This window comes from Amia ocellicauda, chromosome 14 (assembly GCF_036373705.1).
Source record: "Amia ocellicauda isolate fAmiCal2 chromosome 14, fAmiCal2.hap1, whole genome shotgun sequence".
Classification (NCBI taxonomy): domain Eukaryota; kingdom Metazoa; phylum Chordata; class Actinopteri; order Amiiformes; family Amiidae; genus Amia; species Amia ocellicauda.
Window position 1 is genome coordinate 11114632 of NC_089863.1, and position 16090 is coordinate 11130721.

At 40.4% G+C, this 16090-nt stretch overlaps 1 protein-coding gene across 1 annotated transcript; it reads right to left on the reverse strand.

Annotated features, from left to right (window-relative positions):
- Positions 1-446: 446 nt before the first annotated feature.
- On the reverse strand, positions 447-5415 carry LOC136768678 (G-protein coupled receptor 4). The gene is made up of 2 exons (XM_066722986.1): positions 3424-5415; positions 447-2186 (listed from the first exon to the last, which is right to left on the reverse strand). The coding sequence occupies exon 2, from the start codon at positions 2035-2037 to the stop codon at positions 994-996; it is 1044 nt and encodes a 347-aa protein (XP_066579083.1). The 5' UTR covers positions 2038-2186; positions 3424-5415; the 3' UTR covers positions 447-993.
- Between the last annotated feature and the right edge of the window lie 10675 nt (positions 5416-16090).

Genomic DNA, 16090 nt, shown 5'->3' on the forward strand with positions numbered 1-16090 from the left:
GTTGTCCTTTATAGAGGAGAAAATGGTGAAGGCTGAGGTTAAGGCACATTTACACTGACAGCAACTTTGCGGCACTAGGGCTCACCCTGGGTCACTCTGCGGCTATCTAAAGCAAAAGAGTTTAACATATGTGCACTCGTTTTATTTTTTTAAACAGCAGTACTGCTTGTCACTGGTACAGCATTCCAGGGGCAGGGTAAAGGCTGCTGGGAAAATTCAGTCAAGACTGTTGACTGCCTCACATTCCAGGTTGGAGGGTCTCAGTGGAGATGCTCATCGTGGAGCATAGCCTCAACTATAACCTTTCCCATAGCTGCAGGGACATTTGTAATGGTTGAACACGAGAGAGAGAGAGAGAGAGAGAGAGAGAGAGAGAGAGAGAGAGAGAGAGAGAGAGAATGAAAAAAGTTACAGGAAGGGAGAAGAATGCAAAATCACAGTATCAATTGAAAAGTACAGTATCAAACTTTATTTTTTGGTTATGATCGCAGCACGTCATTCAGTACTAACACAATACCTGCAGGGCTGATACACTCAAAAAGCTTTCCATTGTGTTATAACACATGGAGCAAATAAATAAGAAAAGAAACAAGCTGTGAAAGAAACCTGTCCAGTGACTAAGAAAATATGGACATTCGAGTGGGGTGGGGAACAGGCCAGTGCATTGGGGAAATATAAATACAACAAATGTCATGTCTCTCTTTTTCTTAATTTGACACAGATGTAAACAACCTTGGCTTTGCCATTCCATTTGATCCCACTGCAGGCCTCCAATCCAACCAGAACTTCCTTTATTAATCGATCCTTTATTGCTTAAGAGGGTTGTACTCAACTTGCGTCTGGTGGACAAGTACAGCAACCTGCTAGACTGGGTTCGCTACAGGACCAGGTCTGCCCAGATAATTGAAGATAAACAAAGATTCCTGGTGGATTGGAATGGAATGACCCCTAAGGAAGAGGTCAAGTTATCTTAAAGGTGTTCACTCGGTGACATCATTTTACAGATGCTGTATGAGAGGCAATGATGCCAGCTATCATGTCCCCATCAGTGGGCCTGGCCTCTGTGTTTCTGAAGGAATAAGAAACACGCTGGAATGACCTTCCGTCTTGGCAGTCAGTCTGTTGTCCCTCCCAGCAAGAGCAGTAGACCAGTTTTTCCCTGAAATCCCTCCCGACAAAGATGTAGATGAAAGGGTCGACGAGGGGGCTCAGGCTGAGGATGCCCACGGTGACCCGGCTGGAGAGGAAGACCCTGGACTCGTACTGGCACGTGTTCTCAACTGTCAGTATACCAATACAGCGGATGAACGCCATGAGGTGGTAGGGCCCATAGATCAGGATGTATATGAGCAGAACCAGCACTAGCAGCTGAATGATCCTCTTCCTCTTCTCTGTTGGCATGAGGGTGCTGCTCTGGAGCTTCCAGTGGATGCTGAGGGAGAGGAAGCCAAAGAGGAGGATGGGGAGCAGGAAGGTGAAGGGCATCACAATCAGCTGGAAGACACCAAACTTCTGGTCCTTTGGGTAGCTCTCCAAGCAGAGAGACTGATTTTGGTTCGGGGTTTGGTTTAGGAAACCAAGGTTGTGCCCCACAGCTTGCGTAACAACTACCACTACCCAAACCGCCAGACACAGCCAGTAGGCGGATGACACTCTGGGCCGAAACCGGAACCACAGTGGGAATACGATGGCCTGATACCTCTCCACAGCGATGCAGCACATGAAGGCAATGCTGGCATAGAGACTGGTCCCGAACGCGTAGCCGTTCACCCTGCAGGTAATGTCCTCGAACCTCCACTTGCGTTCCCTTCTGTAGTAGTGGATCCAGAAGGGCAGGGTGGCTATGTGCAGGAGGTCGGACAGCAGGAGGTTGATGATGTAGATGGGAAGGGCATAGTCGGCCTTGATCAGGCGGTACAGGCCGTAGAGCGCCAGGCAGTTGGCGGGCAGCCCGACACAGAAGACGCAGCCGTACAGCACAGGGAGGAAGATCTGGTCAGCGCTGAGGTCGATGTCACAGATTGTGAAGTTGTTCATGGCTGCAGTAGGATGAGCGAGAGACAGGCCAGGAGAAGCTGATCTGTTTTGGTTCTGCTGAAGGGAAGCTTTGCGGTTATCCTGGTGGCTTCTGGTGGTGGAGGAGGGATATTCTCACAATCATGCCAGAGTCACTGGCCATCAATAGCCTGGCAACAAAAGGAGAGAGGGAATCAAAGTGAATCCTATTTACAGACAACTCACACCAGTTACAGTAAGCACCTCGGCACTAAGAGTTACATGTATCCTCTATTGAAGCCCCTTTCATGTAACCAGCTGACAGAAGCTATTGCCCATAGAATCAAAGGAGAAAACCACTTCAAAACAACACTAGTATAAGAACCAATGAACCGTAGCAAAATTGAAAAAGTAATTATGACCATACAACATAATAAATCACATCTGCTGATTTTGAATCCAAATTTTGCTTTTACAGTAACACGTTTGGTTATTTTAATGGCTGTTTGCCTGAGACACATATTTGATGAATTAGTGTAACATGGTAATTTTAAAATGCTTGTGGCTTTGGTCATGGAACATGTCTTGGCACCGTAAAACGAAACTGTGGGCTGATCTGCCTGCAGCCTGCAATCCAGAAATGTCGGGCAAGACCAAAATTAATATAATGTAATATATATGTAATTAATATATATATATATATATATATATATATATATATATATATATATATATATATATATATATATATAATGTCTCCATATAAAGAAGTGTTATCGATATTTTAATTTGTTTGGTAGTGACTATTGTAAAACCTGTTGGTTTGCTTAGTTGTTAGTAACTTTCCTGCCACTATCAAGTCAGTGTTATATAACCACAACCATGCAGCTTGTAAGGACAGGATTGTCTCATCATAAATCAGTCCAAATCCAGTTCAAATTACACTCCATTTTAAGCAGTGGACATGGGAGACTGAGTGAGGAGAGACTGAGGATCTGGAAAGCTGTTTGTTAGAGTACATGCTTTAAAATTAGGTTTCCAGAGCAGACTTGACATCAGAGTATTTCAGTGCTTGTTGACAATAATTAACTTTTATTATTGCTCTACTGCAGCCTGTTTGCTTGACAATTTAAGACCAACCAACAACAAGAACACAATATTGCATCTGTGTTTATACTAAAGACTGGGTTATTCTTTTTATTTTATGTGCAGGCTGCAATTCACATGCAGAAGCATTAGCAGTACACTGCTAAACCTTTGGCAAGATTATTAAAACTAAGAATGACATATATTTTTCCGCAAAATTTTCCGGCAGTGTGAAATAACAAGTTCTACTACACATAAGAGGCAGAAGTGTGAGGGGAGTTCAGTCTCCTTTTCGAATGATCCAATAAAATGCACTCTCACGATCAGAAATAAGGAACTTACCGTAATACTGAGTTTTTCCCTCGGTGGAAATTGGCTCTCCTTCCAAATGGGATTCTGTGGGGTGGAGAGGTGGAGGGGGAAGTTACATTTCACTGTCCCAGCTTTGCCTGCTAGGACTCTTCCCCAAGGAAGATCACGGCTCGGGCCATCCTGGTGTGAGAGTCCTTTGCAGCAGCTCCTTATCCCCCTCAGAGGAATCCTTCCTTATCAGCAGGATGCCAGGATACCTTTGCTGTACTTCTTTCACTTGTCTTCACTCCACACATTCCTTATCGTTCTCCCAGGCAATGCCCCACCTTTACTTTACAGTGACGTTAAAAGAAAAAAAAACAAATAGGTGAAGAGAGCTTTGATTAGACAGACTTCCACAGGTTGGAGATCTCACCCCTATGGTTCAAGTGTCCAAATCACTTTTTACATGTCTGGCAAGAAGACACACTGCCTGTTAGTCCTCAGTCATATCCAGGGCTCTGTTTTTAGTAATGCAACTCTCTGAGGGCTTTCTGTAAACAGTGGCAGCCCTGGAACCCTTCCAAGGAATGAGACCCACATATCTCTGGTTGTTTAAATTAAAAGCAAATTATGCTTGAGCTCTACAATGTTGTGGTTGGATCCTATTTACAATATTGTGGACAACTTGTGGTCACCACATTCCAAAAAATACAAGAGATGGCAGCTGTGCACATGCCCAGACATGCTGGAACCTGGTTTTAAAGGATTGTGTGACATGGAGAGGTTAAAGGAGTGGAGTCTTAGTGGTCTGGAACAGAGGGGGATATATGATGGGGCTTAACACAGACCGTGGAAGGCGATGAGCGGGGAAAAGTCAATACGATTTAGCATCCGTGACCCACGATAAAGAGCACACATGAAGTGGATGTGAAGAGGAAGTGTTTTCAAGTGTGGAAAAGGGAGGTACCTCTTTATACATGGCTGTGTCTTTGGAGACAGACAGACAATCCAAAATACTTAAAGTAACAACTGCATGATATCGTGAGTGATTCTCTCATGTGCAATGCCTCTCATGTTCTTATGTTTCTCTTGTACTTTGAGTTGGGGGTTATGTTCAGTGCACAACATGTTGAAAAGTCCATGTAGCTCAGGAAAAATGACAATAATAAGAATAATTAAAAACTGTATTTTTTATCACACTTATTTATTGATCAATTTATTTCTATATCGATATGCTGATATCAGTGTAGACAAATTTAGAAAAGCAATAGAACGTATAAAACAACTGGCACAACTGGTAAAGTAATTACTGTAAATGTGTACATCAATGTGTAAAACAAATTTGCCAATTCATTAATCAGCATTCATAAATCTAGCCACATTCAATTTCATCATAGAAAGGTTAAAATAAATTGGCACCGTTGTAATATATATTTTTTTGCAAATGAAACCTGTTGGTCCCATGTTTCATGAGCTGAAAGGAAGGATCCCAGAAATAAGCAATAAGCTTATTTATCTCAAATTATGTGCAGAAATTTGTTTACATCCCTGTTAGGGATCATCTCTCCTTTGCCAAGAAAATCCATTCACCTCACAGATGTGATATATCAAGAATTTCACACATATCTTAAGTTTTGAGGGAGTGTGCGATCAGCATGCTGACTACAGGAATGTCCTCCATTGTTTTAGAGAAGTTGCCAGTACTTCCAACTGGCCTCACAATTGCAGACCACGTGTAACCACTCCAGCCCAGGGCTTCTTCACTGGCGGGATCGTCTGAGACCAACCACTCAGACAGCTGATTAAACTGTAGGTTTGAACAATTGAAGAATTTCTGCACAAACTCATCTCTGTGCTTGTCGTCCTCACCAGGGTCTTGACCTGACTGCATGACAATCGCACACTCCCTCAGAACTTGAGACTGAAATCCATAGGCCTAATTAAGTTATTTCAATTGACTGATTTCCTTATATAGTAAAATCTTTAGCACTCTCCTCCACCTGCTGAAGACTCCTGTGCTCTGTGTGTTTCGCTGCTGAGATCTCTGGGCACTGAGAGAGAACAAGAGAGGGAGAGGGAGGCTGCCGACTGTATCGAGCAGCTCAGGGAGAGGCCGATCTTGTCGAGGCTTGATTGCTGTGTCTGTTGTGGCTAAGGCAGGGCACAGAGGGAAATGTCTTGGCAGAGAGCCCTAGTCATCACACTGGTTTATTATTGTTATTTTACAGGACATAATTATTCTAAACTGACTTTTAAAAAGGCTAGAACCTTTCTTTAGTTGTTATGAGTGATACTCCAAACAAGGAGAAACAGCCTCTTCTTAATGTATTCCCTTGTCTTGGAAAAATGTAATTGACCTCAGTCTTTATTACCGCTTGCTAGGGAGAGTTTGAGTCATTCGACGTATATAACTGATGACTAACCAAAGTTTTTTCAATATCAATTATATATTTTTTTAAAAACTAAATGAATTAATTAAAACGTATTGTGACATAAGTCGTGTCAAAATATGTCAGACTACGCCACCTAGTGGTTTGTATGTTGTAGCTCCCAAGTTCTCAGCACACAAACCACAGAGATATAAAAAATGTTAAAAAGTAGTCAGAAAAACAAACTATTAAACACATTTTTTGTAATTAATTTCTCCATCTTACTGGTGTTTATGTCTCTGCAGAGTGACAGTGTAGGTTCGAATGTGATCTGTTTTACCCCCTCTACAATGATCCCTACTGGTTCACCCCTCCAATATGCTTTGGACCTTGCAGATCGATTAATAGCCACGAGGACACCAGTGGCTGTGACTCCACTTTCTGTGTAGTGTTTATGCACTATGGGTTCTTTCCACTGTACAAGAGTGGGTGAGCTCAGTGTTGAGGAGGATATTGCAGAATTAGTATGGTACTCATAAACAATGCCTCCACCCATCAGATATCTGAGTCTTACACTACAGAAAGACTATTGAACAGCATACAACAAACTGTCAATGTTATAGAGAGCAAAGCAGGCAATTACCTGTGACAAGCAAGACCCCTAACACACACAGAGCACTTGCTTCAACCATGGGGTGTACTTAAACTGCTCCAAATGCAAGTTATGTGTCAAGTCCTCAACAGACCAGATGCTGTCTGCCACTTTTAGGCATTACCTTCTGCCTGTTCTCACAATTACACTTACACCAAAATCCAGCAATGCTACTGCAGGCCTCACAATAACAATGCTACTACATTTTTCCAGTGAGGGGAATCCCTATTCCTTTTGTTGACTCCTCTGTCTGAGAGAAGTCAAATGCTGTTGTGCTTAGAGCAGAACCTTTCCCTGCACACATTGTAACAAAATTTAAATAACATGCAGTTATAAGATGAAACATACTCACCATCAGAACAGCTGTTGGTTGTAGAGAAATCCCCTCCTGTCTGCCTCGCCAATTGTAAGAAATCTGATGTGTTAGGAATCCACAGGACCAGACTGATTCAATAAGATGTTTATTACATAATGGTAATAAAATAATACAGAGAAACAGGTGACAGAGGTCCCTTGACTCAATGATGGCTCTGAGCCCCAAGTAAAAATAGGTGCGGTTATTTATAGATTGAGATCTCGAAAGTGAACAAAAAAAAGTCTAAAAGTCTATATATGGGTATAATTAGGAACAATATGCATTACATGCAAAGGTAACAGATTATATTGGCTACTGAATCATAAACAATATACAGTGTAGGTATGTCAAACCCTTTGGTACATTTCCACCGCACCACTTCTGTAACCTTGTGGACCACTCTCAGAAACAACAGGAAACTGTTTTATCAATATAGTCATGTTTACCTCATTCCACAAAGCCAACATTAATTAATTTTGAGAAGTTCAATATAATTGCTAATCAATACTATTAATTCAAACAAGGGTCATACCTCAGGCCTTCAGGTTTTTTTCTAACAGGAGCTCCCAATATCGGATCCCCACCCCAACCAAAATAAAAGCATTTTGAAGTCTGTACAGAAGGTGTTAATTTCATATAGTTAATTATTTCAAATGACCAATCAAGGAGATAACAGCTAGGCAGGGAAAAAAAAAACAGAAGACACTTTGATCTCTCCAGGAACAGAATTTGACCCCCTTGCTTTATACAATGATGTTTGAAGAGGCAGACACACACCACAGTGCAGGAGGCTCACTGTTCCCCAGGTAAAAGAAGCCCTGAGGTGTTACCAATGGAACCTCTCAGTTCTAGAACACTAGCCCCCTGATGCCCTAGCTAGTCACATAGCTAGTCTCTCTGTCTCCCTGCTTGGCTCTGGGTCCCATCAGGTAGTTCACGAGGCCCAGAAGCCTCAGGCAGCAGGGCGCAGAGTCCAGTTCCTCTGTGACATCGTTCCTGAGGAAGATGTACAGGATGGGGTCCATCACCACGTTCAGACTCAGCATTCCCCCCGAGACCTGCATGAAGATGAACATCTTGGACTCATAAACACAACGGGACTTGGCCAAGGACGTGCCTGTGTACACAATGAAGCCAACAACGTGGTACGGCCCGAAAACTAATATGAAGATCACCATTACAGCGAGCAGCAACAGGTTGACTCTTTTCTTCTCCTTGTCGGACATGAAGGGGGTGGAGGCGAGGGCGAGTCGAACCTGGAAGAAGACAAACACTAAGAGGCTTAGAGGTGGGATGAAGGTAAGGGGAAACATAACCAGACGATAGATGACATATCTGGGATCTCTTGGATAGTGTTCAAAGCAAAGCTTTCTTTTATCTGGCCCAAAACCAATTAAATAGGCTGCTAAAATCCCTGATAGGGCAAAAGTCCACACAGCCAGGCACAGCACATAAGTGGTCTTCAGTCTGCGTTGGCGCTGGAACCTCAGCGGGTGGACAACGGCCAGGTACCTCTCACAGGCCACACAGCACATGAAGCTGATGCTGACAATCAGGCAGATGCCTAATATACAACTGCAAATGCCACAAGCAGCATCCCCAAAACGCCACTGGTGACCTCTGCTGTAGTAGTCCATCCAGAGGGGCAGGGTGATGATTTGCAGAAGGTCAGTGAGGAGGAGGTTGATGACATAGACAGGTAGAGCATTGTCAGCCTTGACAAGGCGGTACAGGCTGTAGAGTGCCAGGCAGTTGGCTGGCAGCCCAATGCAGAAAACACAGCCATAGAGCACCGGAAAGAAGATCTGGTCAGCGCTGAAGTCAATGTCACAGGCACTGGAGTTGTTCATGGCTGCAACAGGAAGGGTGAGAGAAATGGTGTGTCTTTATTTCTCTTCAGTGTTGCCCGTAGATAAGAAGAAAAAGTTTTTCAGGGTCCGGTGATGCTTTTCCCACTACTGAGTCCCAATGCAGGCACTGCAGCAGGGATGGCTGCTGCCTTTCTCTGTGCAGGGTTACTCAAAGCAGGTTGGAGAATTGAGAAAGTGATTATCAGTTACCTGCCAGCGAAGTTCCTATCTATTCAGTGCCGATTTGTGTAGCGGATGTCGAATGCTGAGCCACTCAGCAGGGTTCCTGTTGAATTGTACTGCATGGGATAGAAATTATTATAGGGGCTTGCGTAGCTTCCTTTCCTAAGACTGTCAGGAGCCCAATGCTCCTTCATCAGCCTCTTTCTTTTGAATTTATGTTCACTGAAAGTCTGCTTTCATTAACAATTCATGCGTCACTTCACTCATGCAATTGGATACGTTTAACAGGTTTGTTTGGTCTAGTGTATAAACAAAGGAGGAAAAGAGAAGAACATAACTATTGGGGAACCTCATGTGCATGGGCCTAGGGCTTCCTCTTTGGGTATTCACACTTCCCCCTTTCTGTCATTTCTGCTGCTCGGTGTTGTCAGTGCTGGACCTCCCACTCCTGCCCAGCTGCACAGGAAGCAGAATCAATGCATTCTCTGTGCACACAGCACTGTTTCTGGAGAGTAAAAAGAGCAAAAAAATAATGTAATAAAGGTTCTCCTTAGAAAAAACTGTTAATAATGTTAATTTTATAATTGATCAAATAAATACATGTTTTACCTGTAGTGTTCAATACTGGTTTAAATAGATCAATCTGCTGTATGTTATGGATGTAGGCTTAAAATTGACAGAGTCTAAAGAGGTATAAGCAATCTTGGCTTGGAGAAAAGGATAAATAAATAACTAAATATGGCGAAGTGCGGTCTGGGAGGGCAGGGGGGGGAGCAAACTGCGGTCCACGGTGGCTGACGAAGTGCATTGTAGGAAGCGCAGTAGGGACCTATAAGGCCCTTTAGGGAAGAAAAAGGGCGGCTGTGAAAAAGGGGCAGTTATTATGTGTGTGTGTTTTGTTAATGATCACTTTATTTTTATAATTGATTGTTTTTCTTATTTGCAGTTGCATCCTATTAATTATATTTGCATGTGGAGTGAGAGGATTGAGCAAACCCCGTTAGTGACAGGAAACCCGCCTGGTTGGTTACCTGATTACCAGCCTAAATTATATAATGACTAATTTCTCCCAAAAGGGCTTTATTTATTATTATTATTATTATTATTATTATTATTATTATTATTATTATTATTATTATATAATTATTTTTATTAAGTTTATGCAATACTTCACCAGGTACCAAACAATGATACATGAATATAATATAAAATGCAGAAACATCATAAACTTGCCAAGCACACAGTCTTGCACTGAAGGCCAAGGCCAACGTCAAGGCCAGGAGCCACAAGGCCAAGCAGAGGTCAAGGCTGCAAGCCTTTTAGGGAAAGCTGATCAAGGTCAATAATAAGAACATTTTAAAGGTAAAGGCCACAGTCATGCAGTTTATCAATTGGGTTAGATCTAGACAGTTTTAATCAATTTTGTACAACTGTAAAAAAGCTCTTTTCCAAAATGTAAAGTACAATAAATATAAACACTTTACTCGATCAGAGTAGAAATCTCAGCAAATTACATGTTGAACAGATAGACATTCCTTCAGAACCACACTGCTCACAAGATACACTTGCATTTTACATAGTTGCACTCTGAGAAAATCTTGTCTCCCATTCTTGCTCTGGATGCTTGCATTTAAGCAATAGTTAGAATGCTTGCATATCTTGTAGCAAAACGAAAATAGCTAATAAATGCCAAAGATTGGGTACATTCCTAACAATACTTTACGGTACTGTAAAAAATATATATTCCAGTTACAAAAATCAATAAAAGTAATATTTGGCATTTCATTCCCATTTCTCTCCTTATAAAATAAATAATTGCATTTAATAATTGGATTAGATCCAAATTCAACAATATTGAATGTGATCAATTATTTGCCCAATATTCTAATATTGTAAACACCTATTTAAACAAATAATATTACATTGGATATTACAAGTGGCAGAAAAACAAAAAAACATATACCAAAATGGATTTATCATATGGCACAAAAATATAAACCACATACCAAAGTGGATATTTAACATAGCAGAACAAAAAAAAAATCATATACCAAAGTGGATATATCATATACCAGAAACAATATGTCACTCTGCAAAATATTTATACCAAAGCGACGTGGTGTAGATGCTGGTTGGACATGCGCAGTGCGCGCAGTTGGTGAGAGACGAGAGGATCCCTCACAGGTCACAAGCATGAGAGCCGAGTGACGGACACATCGATGCCAACGTTTACATATACATTAATATACACAAATTACACGTATAACAGTTGGTACTGGTACTGTATTTGTTGTTTGTTATGTATTAATGACTTTGTTTTTTAATGCAATTTGGGGGTGACCAATGTGATGCTGTTCAAGTATAACAAACGGTATCACTGACACAACATATCGGCTAATAAAGAAGTGAAACCGATCTAGACTCAGGACTCAGCACTGCTCTTACATACGTGTTTGATCAAACTGCCAATTAAGTGTCTCCACAACATTTGTGCATATACAGTGTGTGAATGTTTTTTTGGGGTTTTAATTATATTAACTACATCACCCAGCAGCGGATCACCCAAAGATGTTTTCACTTGAACCTGCTGGGTGACGATATTATAGTTAATATAATGCAGTGAACTGTGTACACAGCTATAGGCTAGACTGAAGTAACTATAGTGGCTATAGCTGTGTATCGAGCACATATACATATAGGCAGGCTATATACACATGCACACACACTGTGTTGCCTTTTTCTGAATTAATGCATTGATTGGAGATGCCAATAATTCAGTCATATCCAGCTCATCGGGACTCCGGTCTGCGCGGCTCCAGTGTGGGATGAGCAGCTGGGGCGCAGGGCTGCGGGTCCGATGTGTGGATGTTATGTATGTGCACATTGTTTTATTGCACTGTTTGGATATATGTGTGTGATAATGGGATCAATGTGGCGGACACAGCTGCTGTGTATTGAAAGCGTGTCAGTATCAGGGCTCTGCTCACAGAAATGAACACAGTGATGCGCTAGACTTGCTCATCCATCTTTAATTCGCTGCGAGTGAGATGTTGAGTCGCCACCTCGGGTAATAATGACCCTTCATTTGAAAACACCACCATGATAAAAGCATAGCTTATTAATAACGACTCTCATGCCTGTGACCTGTGAGGGATCCTCTCGTCTCTCACCAACTGCGCGCACTGCGCATGTCCAACCCAGCATCTACCCCACGTCACTTTGGTATAAATATTTTTTTCTGCTATGTTAAATATCCACTTTGGTATGTGATTTATATTTTTGTGCCATATGATATATCCATTTTGGTATATGATTTTTTTCTGCTATATGATATATCCACTTTGGTACATAATTCGTTTTTTCTACTATATGATATATCCATTTCGGTATATTAATTATTTTTTCTGCTATATGATATATCCACTTTAGTATATGATTTCTTTTTTCTGTTAATTTTGAATTGAACGGCCCCTCATAATATGTTGTATTTAATTGTAAATCGCTCTGGACAAGGTAATCTCTTTATAAATAAATATGAATCATTATTAGATTAATTCTACTTTTTTTAAAAAAAAGTAAACAAACAGCTCCGTTGCGACTATCTGATTAGATATATACATTATAATCGGGAAACAACATTCTTACTTATATAATTATGAACAGAAGACCAAATACACTATAGACGGCTTGTTTCATGTTTGTTTCAATCTGCTTCAACTATAGGTATCTATAAACATTTTAGTAAGCTATATATTCAGTTGAATTAACACTAGTTATTTTGTGCTACAAGCAACCTCCTTTATAAAACAGCTGTGTGATGTAAATTAAAAACAAAGAGGTTGGATAAAATGTAATAGTTTTACATATGAATATCACACATTGCATTTGCATTGCTTTTTCTTACTTTTTCAAAATGAGGGCATAGCCTACATACACATATGAAATAAGGAACAATAAAATAAACTTAAAGCAATCAGCGATGTAAACTGGTGTATATATCGGTATGCATATATCTTAGCAGATGTATACAACATAAATAACCAGTTGTAAAAATAGCTGAAAAATGACATTATGGACGTGAAAGTGCTTTGGCATGGCTGTCTATTACAGTTGCGTATCAATGCAGAAAAAGCGATTTTCAACACTACAGTGCCTTACACTAATACACAAATAATTTGCATTCATGATCAAACAGTTGATTGATCAAGACATTGATACAGAGATCTGGGTTTGCAACGACATCAAGACTAAATTCCACAGGAAAGTTAGAAACTTGCTGAGCCGATCAGGACAGACAGACGAGAGCTATCAGGTCCAAACTGCTAATAAAACAAATAATGATAATAATATATGAATATGTGATGTGTAGAAAATCACGTTTCATCAATCAACGCGATTATAACTTTCACAAGAAATATTTTTATTGCAAAGCCCAGATTGTTGGCTGTATTATATTCAGTATAGACCAAACTGGAAGTCTGACAGTTGGAGAAGAAAGTATGTATAACTTATTAATTTTGAGCAGTTTACAACTGAAACACTGTATATGTATTTAACTCAAATATTTAGTAACATGTAAGAACGGATATGTGGGAGACATTCACATACGCAGAGATATTTTAAATTGCAAAGACCTGCACAAAAAGTGGTTGTAGTGTAGAAACAATTATTTTAAAAGACAAATCTTTAAATGACACCAATTGCCCAGTTGCAGAATCATGTCCCTCCAACCCATTTACCTGTTCAACACTATTGTGTTCAATAGTGTTCAATCACTATTCTTGTTTATGCAATACAAAAAATAGTCTTATTTTGCCCTCTGTAATATACACCATCACTTCCCCAGTTGCTCCATATCTGCATCACTTGGAGCACTGCACAATCACATCCTTAGATATAAGATTAGGAAAAACGTGTAACTGTTGATTATATCTAGGCTAAATGAAATGTAGACTACACTTGTAGTTAATTGCATTCATTTGACGTTGCATCACGTTAATATGACTGCCTTCATTCAACATCCAGTCTTGAGTCTAAACTATTACACAATACCTGGATAAAGCAAGATTTAAGACCGCATTTGTGGACATGTACACATTTACACATTCCTTTCACACAACCTTTATTGAACTACAGATCACAGATGTGACGATACAGTCGCAATACCAGGTATTGACCAGCAGAAGTCACTATGGAGATCATGTATCGAGCTCTCCAAAGCAGTGAACCTTTTTTCTGTGCAATAGCTTCAAATGGTTAAATGCTTCACAAAGCTTTGTTTCCCATCACTATCTACTGGCTTCCTGCCCGTCATGGGCTTTAACTTCCTGCTGCATCTCTCGGTGCAACTGCTACTGCAGACTCACTAACACCTAGAAGGTTTTTCGTGTAGAGTGCAAGTATGCATGTGCACCTGTCAGTGGATAATAAATAAGAGGTTGACATTAGGACTGCAAACCCAGCTGAAAGAAAGATTGTTTGAAGTGTCTATGTGAGGAATACATTTGGAATGCAGGAGTGTGTGTGTCTGTTTGTGTGTGTTGTATGGCAAGCTGTGGCATTTAATCCATAATTGCTGATCTCAAGAATTCAATTTCTGATATCCAAAATACAATTTCTGATATCTAGAATACAATTTCTTATATCAGGAATGATCTCGTATTTTTGATATCAGCAATTGTATTCTTGATATCAAAAATGCATACTAATTAACATCCACTTAAGGATTAAATGTCACAACAGATTTACAATTTAAAATGTTACATTACCTTTGTTTCATTAATTCTTGTTAAAATATATTTAGATAGAATCATTTCTGATATTTTACATGACCTAAGTGAAAGTGAATAGTTATGTTATCAGTGGTTGTGTTTTCTCTGTACACACTGCTGTACAATGTACAATGTACAATGTGGAGGTCGAGGCACAAAGGGAACTGTGCCATTCAAATACATTTGCAAAAGGGAGAATTATTAATCAAGGCTGTCATTCAGAGTGGCAAGCTGTCATACAGTTGCCCAATCCATTTTGAACTGAATTGTGTCCTTGTTTCAGTTCTCCTACTTGTTCTTTGTGCTAGTCTTCTCCTCTGTTTCCCCATCTCCTTTCCCTTCTCCTTCTCCTTCTATTCAAAGTCCATTTCAGATGCAGTGAGTACTATTAAAATGAAGGTCATTCACACTTGTTGTCAGTCCTTGTGCTCTGCTGAGTATTTGTCAATCTGTAATTCTCTTGTCTTTGTCAATGCTTAGATCAGTGGTAGTATGGCCAACAAACACACAATTGTCTATAATTAGGGTACACAAAAATATAATCCTGTATTACTATATTTGCACTGCATCACTAATAAAAAATTAAGCATTCATATTTTGGTTCCTTTTCTTGTCATGAAATTGATAAGCCAGTCAGACTTGTTTTTAAAGCGAGACATTTAAACAGTATTTCAATATATATTGCGACATGAAGTGAGGTATTTTAGGACCGCATGATTCCCGCATCTTCCCTTTTTCACAGTGATACCTCAACCTCACACACCTGCCGGCCAATGACGAACACACACACCTGTGCTGCATCTCATAGTGGCATAAAAGCTGACCGCAAACAACAATTGATGCAAAGTACCTGAGGGGAAACAAGAGAAGGGTGTATAGAAGTGCGAAAGTCCAAGTCTTGGTTCACCTCTCCTCCCGGCGGTGTGATAATGCTGAGAGGAGGATGGAGTGTGTTATTTTCAGTTTATAACAAAAGTTGACCTCATTCACTTCCCTCTGCTTTAGAACACTATAATCAGTAGATGACGAATAGTTAGAAAGCTGTGGGCTACAGCTGTGGTAGTGTGGTAGATGTGTACTTCATGTTAATTTCAAACCTTAACATTTCCCTTCAGTTTCTCAAACAGAGCAGGTGCAATCAGGTTGCCATCTGAGTCAACACACCAAGCACACTGTGCGCCAATGTGGATGAGTTTCTGTTTCCCTTTCTTCACCAGCAGCAGATTATGTGTTTTGAATGATTTACAGAACAGTCTCCAGTGAAAATAGCTGTTACATATGTCTATATCATATTTTCATTTATATAATTTATTTCTTCTCTTGCTGCACATTGAAGTCACAGCATTGCATTTAAAAAGTTTATCAGAACGGAATGACTGGAGGCAAGGGTGGGGAAAGATTTAAGTGTTTTTCATCGACTCCCTTTGAGTCACAGACATGTCTATGGGATCCTTACACATGTTCTATTTGTAGAGTGTAGCATTTGATGGCTGACAGGACACGGTCTACACTGGTGATGTGTCATCTTTGTCCCC

Excerpts from the sequence above, each read along its gene's own strand:
- LOC136768678 (XM_066722986.1), bottom strand. The coding sequence starts at position 2,037 with ATGAACAACTTCACAATCTGTGACATCGACCTCAGCGCTGACCAGATC.